Here is a 15,190-nt window from a genome sequence, read left to right on the forward strand (position 1 = left end):
CATATTTCAGCAAGTTTCCAGTGTAGCAGAAACTCTAGCTGGGTCTTGAGGTTTTACAGCAGTGCAGCTCTGCTTGGTCCACCTTTATAGCTGACCAACCCTCTTCATTTCGCAATATGTAGAGGAGTGACCATTAGCAGAAACAAACTCTCTTGCATAGATTGCAGATCTCCTCCACAGGACAGAAAGCCACTTCTCTTTTCCGTTCTGGTATCTTGGAAACAGCTATGTTCTCCAAATGTTAGCCAGCCTTTAAAAAAGGAATTGCAAACTGGTAACTTAGCACCCTGGAAGGAACTGCCACTCTCTCTTCCCCCTGCCCACTACCTTGAAACACTATGAACATTTAAACTTTTAAAAGTATTAGTACAGTTTATTTACTATTAGGAGCCTGTGCTCCTTCCTCATGGGCTGCAAAAGTTGCCTAAGAACCAAGGATAGTTTAAAAGTCACATTCATGGAATGCTGAAAAGTATCAAAATTGTGGCCTTCTACAGTAAAGTTATGTTATGTGGGGGGGATTTCTGAGCTTTTTCCCCAAGGACAAAAATTGTAATTCTACCCTTCTCTTTCAATTGTCAGGACCCTTCAGTTCCTGAAAGTGAAACCATCCCACAAAAAGGGCTGGAGCAATGCCCCAGAGACAGATGGAGAAGGACCCAGGAAGAGCTGCATATAGGCATGGGCAGGGGAGACCAGGAACCATTTAAATTCCTCTGGGCATGGAAGGATTGGGCACTTCATCAGGAAGAGACACGGATGTACTGGTTCATGGAGCAGGAGGCACAGCACAGAGAATGGGAACATTCCCCCATTGAACTTGTGAATGAGTTCGAGGTCAACCTGCTGCCGAATCAACTGAACCAGTTCATGAACCACTACATCCATTTCTTCCTCCAGCTGCCACGCGGGATGCTACTGAGCCAGAGGATCCTGTTTCAAGGACCCCCCTAAGAGACTGGGAGGAGACCAGAGCCTGCAGAACTCCTGGGGCATTGCCCACCACTAGCACCCAAAACCCCTCACAGGAGGACCCTACTGAGTGACCAGGAGGGGAATGATGAATCTGCAGGAGTTCCAGAATCCCACCAAGTGCCCATCCCCCAAGTCCCTTGCAGGAGACATTCTCATTTTTCCCCAAAAGTCACTTTCCCGTCATTTCTTCTTGTCAGGAGGTGGGCAAGGAGACAGCTACAGAGACATTAATATATGGCCAGTGTTCCCACTTGCATTCCCTTTATTTTTTAAAGATTTGTTTTTGACCCTTCCTTTTAAAAATGATTTCAATTACCCATTCTATCTAATACTTTTAATAAATGTTATCATTTCCCAGACTTGTGTGTGTCCCCTCCTTCCTAAGTTTGGTGAGCTGAAGATGTTTTCAGATTCAGAATTGGGCCCCACAATTCATAGCACATGAAATTGAATGGTATATAATTCTGATGCCATGATACTGCAAACACTTTTCTGTCTGTCCTCCACCAAACCCTCCCTCCTGAGGTTCAGAAATATACTAAGTCCCAAGGATACATGGGAGGGATGGGAAAGTGCAATTAGTATTATGTTCTTACAGAAAGTGCTACTAGTATTCAATGTAACAGAAGTCAGAAACACAGAAAATGGGTAGATGAACATCTATCTATATGGATTACTTCACATGCAGAAAATTGAAACAGTACCAGTAGCAACACAGGTAATGACACCATCTGCCACTACCCTGTGCATAAATACTTCCCACTGAAAGCTTAACCAGCTTCAGTGGTAATAGGGATTAGTGCTCTGTAGCAGCCCGTAAATGCAGTTAGCACTGCTGACAATGAACAGTCAAAAAACAAAATGACTGCATACCATGCAGAATGGCTGAATACTCACCCCTGCCCCAGGAAATCTTCATAAGGTTGGTAAGAGAGATTGAGTGCTGTCAATAAGAGGTTTATAAACAAGTGTGAATAGTGAAGACAAAATCATTGCACAATGACCACATTTCAACTCGGCTGCCACCCTCCACAGCACAGACTCAACCCTAAGGTGTTAACAGGGCATCTTCACCGGGTTATAATTGTCTTCAATGTGTGCAATGTCACAGGAATGAACAGTTCCTGATCTTTCGCTACAGGAAAACGAAACCGTCACAAAGCTATGTCACCTCACAAATAGGCACCAATGTTCCCTTATATACCTTCCCACCTTATACAGCTGCTGGGAATGCATCCCTCAGCACAGGCAGATGCTGGGAGCACCCTCTGCCTCCCTGCTGTGCCAAGATGTGTGCATGAATGGTGTTCATAATTTCCCTTGCTTGTTGGGAACCAGGACCAATGTGCACATGGGTGGGATCTGGTTTTCTGTACAAAGTTTGCAAATCAGACTTGTGAGCCCATTTGGAATGGAAACACTCCTCTTTTACCCTCACAAATGTTATGGAGTGTGCAGCAGGCAATGAGTATATGAATGGCCATTGTGACACAGGTGGGTAGGCAGCACCAATGAGCTTCCAGCCCAGGAAACACATACCATAACCGTTCTGCAGCTTCTGAGCTTGTAACTGAATTCCCCTTTTCCAGTGTCACTGGTGTTGGGGAATGGCTTCATGAAACAAGATAGGAGTGGATATGCAAGGTCCCCCAAAATAACAGTTGGCATCGACACACTGTAAAGAACCATATAGTTTCCGGTGAATAAAGTCCTACTCCCTTCAAGTACAATCCTGATCACCTCAGCACTCTGGTGTCATGAACCTTTTTAGTATTTCCCACGTTTGTAGTCATGAATCTGCTTCTGTGGACCACTAAGCCTTGCAGAACACGTGGTTCACATAAGCATTTGCCCCTTTTGGTGGGTAAAGTATTGGGATGTGGGTGCCATTGATGGCCCCTGCATAGTTTAGAAGCCCCATCCTCTGAAATCCCGCTCTTATTTCTGGAACTTTTTGTATGGCACCCACCTTGAGTAGATCGCAGTGTTAACTGCCTCATAAACCTGCACAACTGTGACCCCAACAATGGACTTTCCAACCTCAAAGTGACTTGCAGCAGACCTGGTGGTGCCAGCTTCCATAGAGCAATAGCAACCTGCTTCTGAACCGGTATGGCTTCCCTGAATTGAGTGTTCTGGTGCCAGAGGTTTGATGCAAGTTCCTCACATGGCTCTATGAAGATCTGTTTCTTCATTTGGAAGTTTTGAAGCTACTGCTGGTCATTCCAGGTTTCCAAAATGATGTGATCCCAGCACAACATGCTGGTTCTCCGGCACCAGAAATGATGGTCCACCCAAGGACATACCTTGGCAACACTGGCGTTCACCATATCAGTACCATGTGAGCTGAATGAATTGTTATTGACCCTCATGGTCAGCTGACTTCAGTGTATCAGAAAGTTCTGGCCAAATTCCATCCAACATCTCACCAGTCGCCTACTCTACTGCATAACCGTTTGTCCCACTGTAAGAAACAGGAACAGAATCAGATCGTTATCTCATTGCTAAATGTCTTCCACCTACTTTTTCAGGGAATAATAATGAGGGGCGATGTGATTAGGAACTGCCATCAGCAAATGTGTGAAGGCAGGGGACAGTACCCACAACACACAGCAAAGCGGTTCCTAGCATGTCTCCCTGGTGATGCACAGAATCCTGTATACAGCCCATAAAATGGTAGCACTAATCTTACGTAACAACAGCGACAACATGGACATGTGTATGCGTGTGTATATATCATTACACCTGTGTCCAGCACAGCATATGCAGACACTTGGGGCAGGTATGGGGACCATGAATGAGCATGTACATGGTCCAGTGTTCAAGCATGCAAGCCACTGTAGACATAGCATCATTTTCCTTCCTCACTCATTCCATACTTGATTGTCTCTTCACCACCACTCACTTTCTCCCTTTCATTTTCTCTCACTTTTCTTCCAAGTCCAGGTACCTTCTCCCTCACTTTCAGTGTGTGTGTGTATGTGTGAGAGAGAGAGAAGAGCTTAGGGAGAGAGGAAAGAACAGGCAAAAAGAAGAGAGGAGGAAGTGAGGGAGACAGAAATGAAGAAATTTATCAGCCAGGGCTAGAGAGAGGAAGGAGGAGCACAGTGGAACTTTCCCCCCACTAGTGCCTGCTAGCAGGATGTCCAGCTGTGCAAGCATTTAGCCTAGAGGGAAACAATGCATGACACCCATGGAAATACTACTCTGTAATCACTGGTCTGAATTATTTTCTGTTCACTTTGCACTAAAACATTATGTTAACAGAGTAAGTCATTTGAGCTGCGTTATGTCGACCTAGCTCTGTAGTGTAGACCAAGCCTAAGCCATACTTCTTCCACCACCTGCCAGAACGTCTGTCTCCAGCATTGCCCAGAGAGTGATTCATTGCTCCTGCCTAACCCTTATTCATCTCAGGATTTGTAGCTTTTTTGGTGGGCAGTAGCAAGTTCTATTCCTAAAATCTTCTCCAGCTCTCCAAATCCAGAAGAAAATTGACCTGCTTTCTTAAGGTCCGTCACTGATCCCATAATTAGAGTGTTCATCTGGGACTTGCGAAACACAGGTTCAATTTTCTGCCCTTCCACAAGCTTCCTGTGTGATCTTGGGTAAGTCATTTAGTCTCTCTTTGCCTCAGTTTCCTATCTGTAAAATGGGGATACTTCCCTACCCCACAGGAGTGTTGTGAGGGAGAATATATTAAAGATTGTGAGGTCCTTGGATAATACAGTAATGAGGGAGGTATAAGTACATTACATGGATAGAAGTTCCAACTAACACTGGGTAAGTAAGGCTATGTCTGCACTACGCACCTTTTAGCGACACAGCTGTGCCGCTACAGCCGTGCCGCTAAAAGACACACAATGTAGCCGCTGTTTCTTGGCAGGAGAGAGCTCTCCTGCCGACAAAAAACTTCCACCCCCTAATGAACGGGGTTAGTGTTGTCGGCAGCAGAGCACTCCTGCCAACAAAGCGCTGTTCACACCAGCACTTGTCGTCAACAAAACTTTTGTCTTTTGGTGGGGGGAGGGGGGGGGTTTAACACCTCTTGTCAAGGTTCCTTCCCCACTCTGAACTCTAGGGTACAGATGTGGGGACCTGTATGAAAACCTCCTAAACTTACTTTTACCAGCTTAGGTTAAAACTTCCCCAAGGTACAAACTATTTTACCCTTTGCCCTTGGACTTCCACTGCCACCACCAAACGTTTATCTGGGTTTATTTATTAGGAAAGTGTTGTTTGGAAACGTCTTTCCCCCCAAAATCCTCCCAACCCTTGCACCCCACTTCCTGGGGAAAGTTTGGTAAAAATCCTCACCAATTTGCATAGATGACCACAGACCCAAACCCTTGGATCTTAAGAACAATGAAAAAGCATTCAGTTTCTGAAAAGAAGGATTTTAATAGAAGTAAAAAGTAAAAAAGAATCACCTCTGTAAAATCAGGATGGTAAATACCTTACAGGGTAATTAGATTCAAAACATAGAGAATCCCTCTAGGCAAAACCTTAAGTTACAAAAAGACACACAGACAGGAATATTCATTCTATTCAGCTTAATTTCTCAGCCATTTAAAGAAATCATAATCTAACGCATATCTAGCTAGATTACTTACTAAGTTCTAAGACTCCATTCCTGTTTTGTCCCCGGCAAAAGCATCACACAGACAGATACAGACCCTTTGTTTTTCTCCCTCCTCCCAGCTTTTGAAAGTATCTTGTCTCCTCATTGGTCATTTTGGTCAGGTGCCAGCGAGGTTATCCTAGCTTCTTAACCCTTTACAGGTGAAAGGATTTTTCCTCTGGCCAGGAGGGATTTGAAAGGTGTTTACCCTTCCCTTTATATTTATGACACCTCTGAACAACAAAAGTTTTGTCTTTCACTTGCCAGTGTAGACAAAGCCTAAGAGTTCTCTACATTTCTGGCTGAGTAAGGGTCTGCAGGTTGGCAGCACCTTTGGCAGCATTCCCCTAATGTGTGGCTTTAGAGAGGGTTTCACTGCAGATTGAGTGCTCCTTTATCTTAATTCTCCTTCACCATTAGGTGAACAGGGAAGGCAGAGAAAGAACTGGGTCAGTGACAGAATCACCTGCAAACTGTGAATTTAGGAAGTGCTCTCCTAGTGACTAGAAGAAGAAGGTGTGACCTAGGCCGAGAATTAAACTGCCTCTTGGATATGCAGAGAGAAACAAAACCCCAGTAGTGCTGAAGTGAGGGAGGGAGGAGTAAGTCCCAGAAAGGAAATAATTAAGTTACAAATTTTCTAATACTTAAAAATAATTGTTCTACACATACTTATTGGATAATGAGTAAAACTGGACAGAATTCTTATGACTTTATTCACAACATTAACCTTTTAAAAATAATTTAAGAAATCACCATGTTAACAAGAAACTCTGTTATTGGACCTTGATTTTAGAAAGTCAGCTGGTTATTCACTGAAGGAAGCTTTCAAAAATGAAAAAAATAAATGGAAGGGTTTGGAACAAACTTGTATTTAGAGGAATGTTTGGTATTGGTAAATTCCATTACTGGGAATTTTAAAACTCTAGTGGTATTTTAACACTAGCGACAGATATTTCTGTGTACACCACAGAGAAGCATATATGAGGAGAGAGGAGTGGAAAATAAAATATTAGAAGAAAAAGAAAAAGTATCTGAAAAGTTTTACCTCTAGGTGGCAGAGTTACTGCTTTGGTATGGAGCTGATCCGTTATTCAAAAATGAGAAGGGGAGGTGCGCCTTTGATGAAACTACTGACCAGCGTATGAAGAAGCTGCTTGAAAGTTATATAACTAAGTCTAGAAGAGGTTCAACATCAGGTAGGAATGAGATATTCTGGCATATTCGTGACTATTAGATAGAGAACAACAGAAATCCCATTGTCACATTCCCTTACTTATAGCCAACACTTCTATGGGCTTCGCTCACTTGATATACTAGCACAGTGGTTCTCAACCTTTCCAGAGTACTGTACCCCTTTTAGGAGTCTTATTTCTCTTGTGTACCCCCCAGGTTCATCTCACTTAAAAACTACTTGCTTACAAAATCAGACATAAAAATACAAAAGTATCACACCACATTATTACCAAAAAATTGCATACTTTCTCATTTTTACCATATAATTATAAAAGAAATCAATTGGAATATAAATATTGTACTTACATTTCAGTGTATAGTATATAGAGCAGTATAAACAAGTCATTGTGTGAAATTTTAGTTTGTACTGACTTCGCTAGTGCATTTTATGTCGCGTGTTGTAAAACTAGGCAAATATCTAGATGAGTTGATGTACCCCCTGGAAGACCTCTGAGTATCCCTGGTCGAGAACCACTGTACTAGCAGACTTGGAGCAGAGTCCTCTAGTTGGTTGTCTTCATTAACATGCATGCATGAGATGAAATAAAATGATACGGTGATAAACTCTGAGCGCATCTTAGTTGTGTATCGTTTGTGTATATTTGAACAGTATATAGACTAAAAATTTTATGAAAGCTAATGTTAAAAAAATTATACAATACAAAGGTTAAGAAAAGATTGTCTGTACATCTGGGTATAGTGTTTAGATTATCCACAAATACAACATTTGTTTTTAAAGTCATAAGATACATATAATGCATAATCAGCAATAACCCAAATTCAGGTGAATGAATTTAATAATACAGTTTAGATATTTAGCATCCATACATTTGGGTACATTACTCATGAAAAAAGTTATACAGAGAGTTGGTGGCAGAAAGCAAAATATATCAGTGAGTGAAGATTGTCCCTCAGTAATTGAGAATTTAGGATAGGTTGTCCATTTAGAGAAAAATACAGTCCATCAGGAAAGTATTTGAGTTACTTTCCCAACTGTGCTTCTCATCGGCACTCCAGCTCATTCTTCCTGGTATTGCCGATGTCCGGTGATGTGTTCTATGTAGATGTCCCTCGACCACCTGGCAGCGTCTGACACCATGAGTTGCCGTGTCAGCTGAGCGTAGTGTTAACCAACTCCACATTCTCTCAGCACTTGCTCGTTACCGGGGTCCCATTCTCCCAGGGCGCCAACGATCAGCGCGTGAGTTTGGACCTCGTAGCCCCTAGCTCTCAGGGTGTTGGCCAGAGGGGCGTATTTCTCCATCTTTCAAGATCGGGCATCGTGGAAAGCCGAGGTCCCGTTTTCGAAGGGCACTGTGACATCCACCATGATGATCTTGTTCCGGTCCTCGTTGGTGATGACGATGTCCGGTCGCAGTTGGCTGTCGGTTCCAGGGATGGCGGAGTTCACGGCTACCTTTTCCACAGGTGGTGAAATGGCTCTGACCAGGCGATCTTAGATGACGTTGTGTTGCAGCTGCCAAGCTCCGGAATGGGGCTTGCAGCTACACAAAACGTGGGGTAGTGTCTCGTTGGCCTAGCCGCACTTCCAGCATTGCTTGTCCCAATTCCTATGGCGGACGGTTCCATTCAGCAGGACGCAATTGAGCCAGGCCCAGTGGATGAACCTCCAGTCGGCAAATTGGTGAAGATGCCCCCGGGGAGAAAGTGGTTGCTGGTGTCCCACTTGTGCGTCACCTTAAAGGCCTTGCTCTGGTCCAGCTTCCGTTTCAGGTTTTCCACATATTGGCAGCAGATGGCATCCTTCAGGGTCCTCTTCAGCTTGGTTCTGGCTCTCGGAGTGATGATGGTGTGCTTTGTGTTCTTCACCTGTGACACCATCTCCTGGCATTCCTAGCACCACGTCCAGAGGCAGCCGATACGCTTCTCCAGTCATCACGTAGTGCTGCGGGCACGAGTCCAGAGCAAAGCAAAGTCTTCCCCGTCTCTTCCAAATTCACCTTCCGGGGAGCTGCTCAGATAGGTGGTGACATCTTGATTGGAGGAGGTCCTGGCGATTCACCTCTTGACGGCATCCTGCAGAGCACTCTCCGTGATGTTCCTCACCGTGGTGTCCGGGCACATCAGAAGGTGGAAGCCATGAGTGATCACGGCAACGTCGCACAGATTACCCATTCGAGGGATGTTGGCACCGCTCTGTCTGTGTGAGATGTACACCAGTTCATTGCTGGCCCTCTGGGGAAGAAAAATCCACTTTTTCACCAGCTGCTGGATGGTGTTGTCTGCCTTGTTAAGAGGTACCTTCGCCATGGCAGATCCCCTCAGGACAAATGAAATACAGGGGATCAGGAAAGTGTTCAAGACGTTGATCTTCTGCCACGGTGCCAGTAGGGAGGAGTCGATCCTGGCCACATCTCGTAGGATCTCCGTGATGGTATCCTTAGATGTCTGCTTGACGCAGAAACCGTTGGCATGCCGAGATGTTGGTATGTTTGCCCGTCCTTGAGGAAGATCACGGGTTCACCCTGGATCTGAAACGGTGTCGCCTGGACCGAGTGCCTTCTACTGCCATTGATATGCAGGAATGCACACTTCCTGGCACTGAAGCGGAGTCCCATCCAGTTGCCCCATCACAGGACCTCATGGCTGAAGCTACATCTACTTGAGCTATCGATGTGCACCACCTCAGACCCAGAGGAAACTACTACCTCTAAGGAATGAAAAGGATCATCTTCAGTGACTGGTCCCTCAGGCAGGCAACATACTCTGCAGTTGAGCAGCTACAGGAAAACAGGAAAGAAAATGCCCTCAAAATCAGTGCCAAGTACATTGATGCCAAGCATCTTGGCACTGGGAGCACTGGCACCGGCCACTACATCAGCATCAACAGTTCTACCAGTACTGGGACCAATGATTTAGCACCGCCAATCCCAGCCACTGGCAATGTCATTATTGGAACTGGCATTCGTGCCCCAACACAAGGGTGAGACTGACAGAGGTGGAGTGGAGTGAAGGGGCATCAAACATCGCTGTCCTGGAAGGAGAAGACACAGCACTCCTTCAGAGACAGGGAGTCTTACTCCTCTGCCAAAGTGAGATCAAAACTCAATTTCTAGCACTGACCACTATGGTGATTATGGGCCTGAGATATGCCCTCATGGAAACAGCTAGTGGCTGTCTGGGGACATCACTGGCATGGGGCTGATGACTGGCACTGAGCCAAGAGTACTGACCCATGGCACTGCTGTTTGAAGAGTACTGTTTGAAGACTCCTTGTCACCATCTCTGGGTCATGCCTTCTCCCTGGCATTGAGCAAGAACACTTCCCCTCTAAGAGAGCAACACTAGGGCTGGTTCTGGAGATCCCACTCACAAGGCAGCAACCCAGCAGAGGCATGAATGGCAGTGGGCTCACCAGCTGCAACTGGGCCAGTACTCATTCAACGTGCCACCCAGGCACGCTGGCCCTACTGAGGACTATCATCACAAGTGTCCCGTAGTAGATCTCCTTCCTGCAGATCCAGGAAAAGGGGGAGAACTGGCTCCCTGGTGACGTTGTTTACTGTCGCCAGAGCACAGCGTTGGTGCCCAGGAGCTGGGAGGAGCAGAGGAACAACATTAGCATGCCCAGTCAACACCAAAAGAATAATAGTCACTGCCTGATGCAACAGTTCAACTAGCCTCTGCCCATGGGTTGACAGTTTTAAGGCTTTTTAGGAGACCTTTGCTCACATTGCAAAGACCTTAGACACAGAGGCCTGGTCTGCACTAAAAAGTTATGTCGAAGGAAGCCACCTTACGTCGACCTGTTAATGTGTGTGTCTACATTATCAGGTCCTTTACACTGACCTGAGTCGCCTCTAATGTCGACTTCTGTACCCCACCTCTGCGAGAGGCGTAGCGCTTAATTTGATTTTCATGGGTCGACTGTGAGGTAGTGCAGATGCAGTGTTGTGTAAATCAACTTAATTGGCCTCCAGGTGGTGTCCCACAATGCTCATCTGTGACTGCTCTGGAGATCATTCTCAACTCTGCTGCACTGCAGCCAGGTACACAGGAAACAGCCCCTGCCCTGCTAAAGCTCCAGGAATTTTTGATTTCCCATTTCCTGTTTGATCACAGCTTTGATCACAGCTTGAGCACAGCTGATCATGGAGACTACATGCCCCAAAAGCGCTCCAGCCTGGTCTTCACAGGAGGTGGTGGATCTCATAGCTATGTGGGGAGAAGAGTCTGTGCAGGCAGAGTTCCAATCCAGAAGAAGAAACACTGACATCTATGCAAAGATTGCTGGTGGAATGGGTGAGAAGGGCTACATGAGGGACACGCAGCAGTGCCGTGTGAAAATAAAAGAACTTCACCAAGCGTACCAGAAGGCATGGGAGGCAAACAGTCGTTCTGGTGCTGAACCCCACATATGCAGGTTCTGCAATGAGCTGCATGCAGTTCTTAAGGGTGACCCTACCAGCACCCCCACAAGCAACGTGGACACCTCACAGATGTATGAATCTAAGGACAACAAGAAGGACGATATGGTGGATGAGGAAGAGGAGGAGGAGGAGGAGAATGGGAGACAGGCAAGTGGTGGATCCATTCTCCCCGAGAGCCAGGAAATATTTTTAACCATGGAGCCCTGTGGATCGCAGGACAGCATGGTGGCCAACCGTGATGCTGGGGAAGGCACCTCTGCTGAGTAGAGTTACAATGAAAGTCCAGTTAAACTTTAGTGAGCACACACATTCAGTGCTATTGCATGTTTACTGTGAAGACAAAGCGTGGTGCTGTGGTTCTCTGCTTACAAGAGGCCGCTCCAACTACTCAGAGGGTGGCCTCTGGAAAAGACTGTTTATGTTCACTGGAAGATCCGTCCTCCCCTCCAATAGGGTCACATAAATAATAAAACCCTAGACAGCAACATAGATGCCTTGACCTCATTGGGTACAAAACTTTCTCCTCTGTGACACTCCAGTTTAGAATGGCAAATTATCAGGCTATGACGATGTAGAGTTACTCCTGTGCTAGGCTCCAGCCAACCCACAAGCCAGGAACTCAAGAGTCTCTCCTTCATATCAACCTGTAGGGGAATCACAGGCCTCAAACCCTGGTCCACAGGTCCCCAGGCAGTGTCCAGGCCATGACTGCCACCCAGCAGCTCACCTAACTAACCATGGAATTAACTCACAGAGGGCCCTGCCCCCAAAGCTCCCAATTGGAGGAAACGTCCAGCTCCCCAGTTGGCTGAGGTACTCTATATAAAGCAGGAAGAGCCAACAGGAAGTTGTCCAAGCAACTTGAGGAATCCCTGGCTGGCTGCTACTATGGACCCCTTTTGCTTATCTGACTCCTGAGCCCTGCTTCCCTGCCTGCTCCTGGTTCCTGTCTCAGATTCCCATCTACTCCCAGTTCCTGCTGTCCTGCCCTAAGCCACGTTCTTGCTTCTCCGCATTAACTTCCTTTGCTGTCTCCAGCTCTGACCTTTGGCTTGGTACCTGATGCTGTTTTCAGTTTTGACCCGTGGCTTGACTCTGACTCCAGCACTACAAAGAGAGATTTTAAGTGAGTACAAGTAATGAGGCATAAAAGTCAGAAATGCTTACAAGAAAAATAAAGATAAGATGTTTACTAATGCCTAACTTAGCAAACTATATTAGATTCAAGCAAAGTTTCTTACTATATGCTTCACCAGATTATGGCCAAAAGTTTCAGGTCAGGACCTTCTCCCAGAGTCCAACATCTGCTTCCTTTTTGTCTTCATGTGTAATGAATGTGATGAGCAGGGAGAAAGAGAGAGGGATGTCTTGGGATGTTTGTCCCTTTTATTAGTTTCAGTCCCCCTCTTGAAAAACATTTCCAGCTGGACACTAGGAGACAAAGAATCTATGTGGAAGGATGTTCCCTGCTGTTTTTTTCCCCACCTTTTTGAACTTCCTTTGTCTTTCCTTCCTGCTTGATGACTCTGTTTATTGCTTAAATGCAAATTAAGCAGAGCACACATTTCTTTGTTTAGGACAGACCTGTTTGCCAGCCATCTGTTGAGCAGAGCTGTGGGGTTTGGAACATGTGTTAATAACACCATACAGGAGAATCTTATAACTTCACATACAATGTTGCCGCACATATTTTACCAGGACAATACTGACCAGTAAATTACAGATTTTCAAATGATACCTTACAAGGCAGCTTTGTACAAAGATTATTACAATAGTGTGTAGGGTGTGAATACAGGAGTGTATTCTGTCATATGCAGTAACTGGAATTCTTTGAGATGTGTGTCCCTATAGGTGCTCTGCTACTCACCCTCCTTCCCCTCTGCTTTGGAGTTTTGTCTTATAGGACTTTGTGGCAGAGAAGGAACTGAGGCCGTTTTGCCCATGCAGCTCTATATATCCTTGGTATAGGGCATGAGGATATCTGGAGCACATGTGTGGGCTGAACAGGCACTACTACAGAAAATCTCAGCTCTAAGACTCATGGAGCGCAACCACATCTGAAGTGGAGCGCCCATAGGGACGCACATCTTGAAGAACTCCAGTTACTGCACAAGGTGAGTAACCTCTCATTCTGTGTGTCAGTCAGGTATTGAATTTCAGCATAGGATATCTTCGTGCAAAGTTTCATGATGCTTGTGGGCTATGGAGACATGGTTGTCACCATGAAAATTCTTCAGTCACTTGAACTTTATTGAAACCAGTTTCATAGCCAATCAGGTAGTCACACATAAGAATTTTTACACTCACCATGTTTTCTGTATAAAGAATTCATTCTTTACATTTTTCTGTCCTGTTGTACGACTAATTAGTAACTGACAGAAGGTGAATGTGTGTCTTTTATTCCTCTCCTGATTAACTTTACGTATGCCTTAGGAGGAAGCTCCCAGCTCTAAAAAGAGTGTTTTTAACTGTTGATGAAGCTATAAATACTGGAATGTAAGATCACAGTGGTTATATGCTATGATTTTAGTGCCTAATTTATTTACATAAATATCTAGAACCAGATCTTGGCCCCTATTCCAGCCCACTTATGCCATTCTCGCAACACAAAGGGGTGGACAGAAAGCTAATTTAAACAACCAGCCAGGAACGAAACTGATTCAGGGGGCAATCCCTGGCATGTGTTGAGCTGATGAGTTGGCTTTTACACCATCCTGTTACCTTCCTTTGCCCAGTGTACAAAGCATGCTGGGGTGGAAGGGACATGATTTGAGCAACTTGTGAGCCAGCTATCACTGGCTTCAGAATGGCCTCTGAAGGGCCAGTACAGCATGTGTAACTTAGAGAAGCCTTGTGGGCCAGACAGACTACCAACCTCCTCAGGAATCAGGATGCTTAAAGCCACATTTACTGCTTCTCAACTGTACCAAGCAGACTTCTGGTGCAACTGGAGATCTGAGCCCATGATTTTAATGTCTAACTTTTTTGATCCTTATGTTTTTTTGTTATTTCCAGATAGCAAATGGCTGTTAGGTTTCATTACAAGCTAGACTCTGAGCATAGGATGCTGTGCTTGTAAAGAAGAGAATTGTAACTTTCTTTTGATATTGATCCTTTCAATCTCTCGTTTTACTTTCAGCTAAAAAGGATGTAGAGAGTACATTAAATGCTCAAAGAATAAATGACACAAACCAGCATCAGGTAACTTTTTTTTTTTTTTTTTTTTTTAAGGAACAACCATTGTCATTTGGTGATGAACTGTCACGCATCTGCTATTCTATAATAAAGTATGCTAGAAAGGTAGTGCATTTCTGAAATGCTCTTGAGAAACAGTACATACTAAGAAGAAAAGGAGTACTTGTGGCACCTTAGAGACTAACCATGTATTTGAGCATAAGCTTTCGTGAGCTACAGCTCACTTCATCGGATGCATTCCTTTATCTTTCCCTGTTTGCTGTAGAGGATGTTGATCAGGTGGTTCTGAATACAGACTAACACGGCTGCTACTCTGAAACCAGTACATACTAAACATTTCATAACTAATAATATCCGTAGCATATGATGCGGTGTGGAAAGACCTTTTTTCTTACTTGCTATAATTTTAAGTGTTATGGTAAATGTCTTGTAATTTACCTTGGTAGAGACTATCATTCTTAGAAATGCTGTATTGGAATATAAGTGTTTTCATTTTTTCTATTTTTAACTTACATCCTAAAACACTGTTTTATATTTTATTGATGATAAGCATTCACCAAACAGAGTACCATATACACAAAAATAGACCCTTTATTTGGAAAAATATTATTGATCATGTAATTGATGCTTTCAACATTTAGTTAAGTTTTTGTTGTGTTTCTGCTCCAGGCAGATCACCAGATGTGAAATAATCACCAAGACAAGTCCAGTTGAGGTCTACCATATTTTGTGACTTGTAGCGTTGACTATACAGTTGAAGCAGCAACCTAGA

General features: G+C 44.6%; 1 protein-coding gene across 1 annotated transcript in view; it reads left to right on the forward strand.

Moving 5' to 3' along the window:
- Positions 1-15,190, forward strand: part of ANKRD31 (ankyrin repeat domain 31) — a 108,269-nt gene that overhangs the window by 33,848 nt on the left and 59,231 nt on the right. The window contains 2 exon segments of the mRNA XM_074953774.1: positions 6,651-6,795; positions 14,363-14,424. Of these exon segments, the coding sequence (XP_074809875.1) occupies positions 6,651-6,795; positions 14,363-14,424 (207 nt within the window).

This window comes from Natator depressus, chromosome 5, assembly GCF_965152275.1.
Source record: "Natator depressus isolate rNatDep1 chromosome 5, rNatDep2.hap1, whole genome shotgun sequence".
NCBI lineage: Eukaryota > Metazoa > Chordata > Testudines > Cheloniidae > Natator > Natator depressus.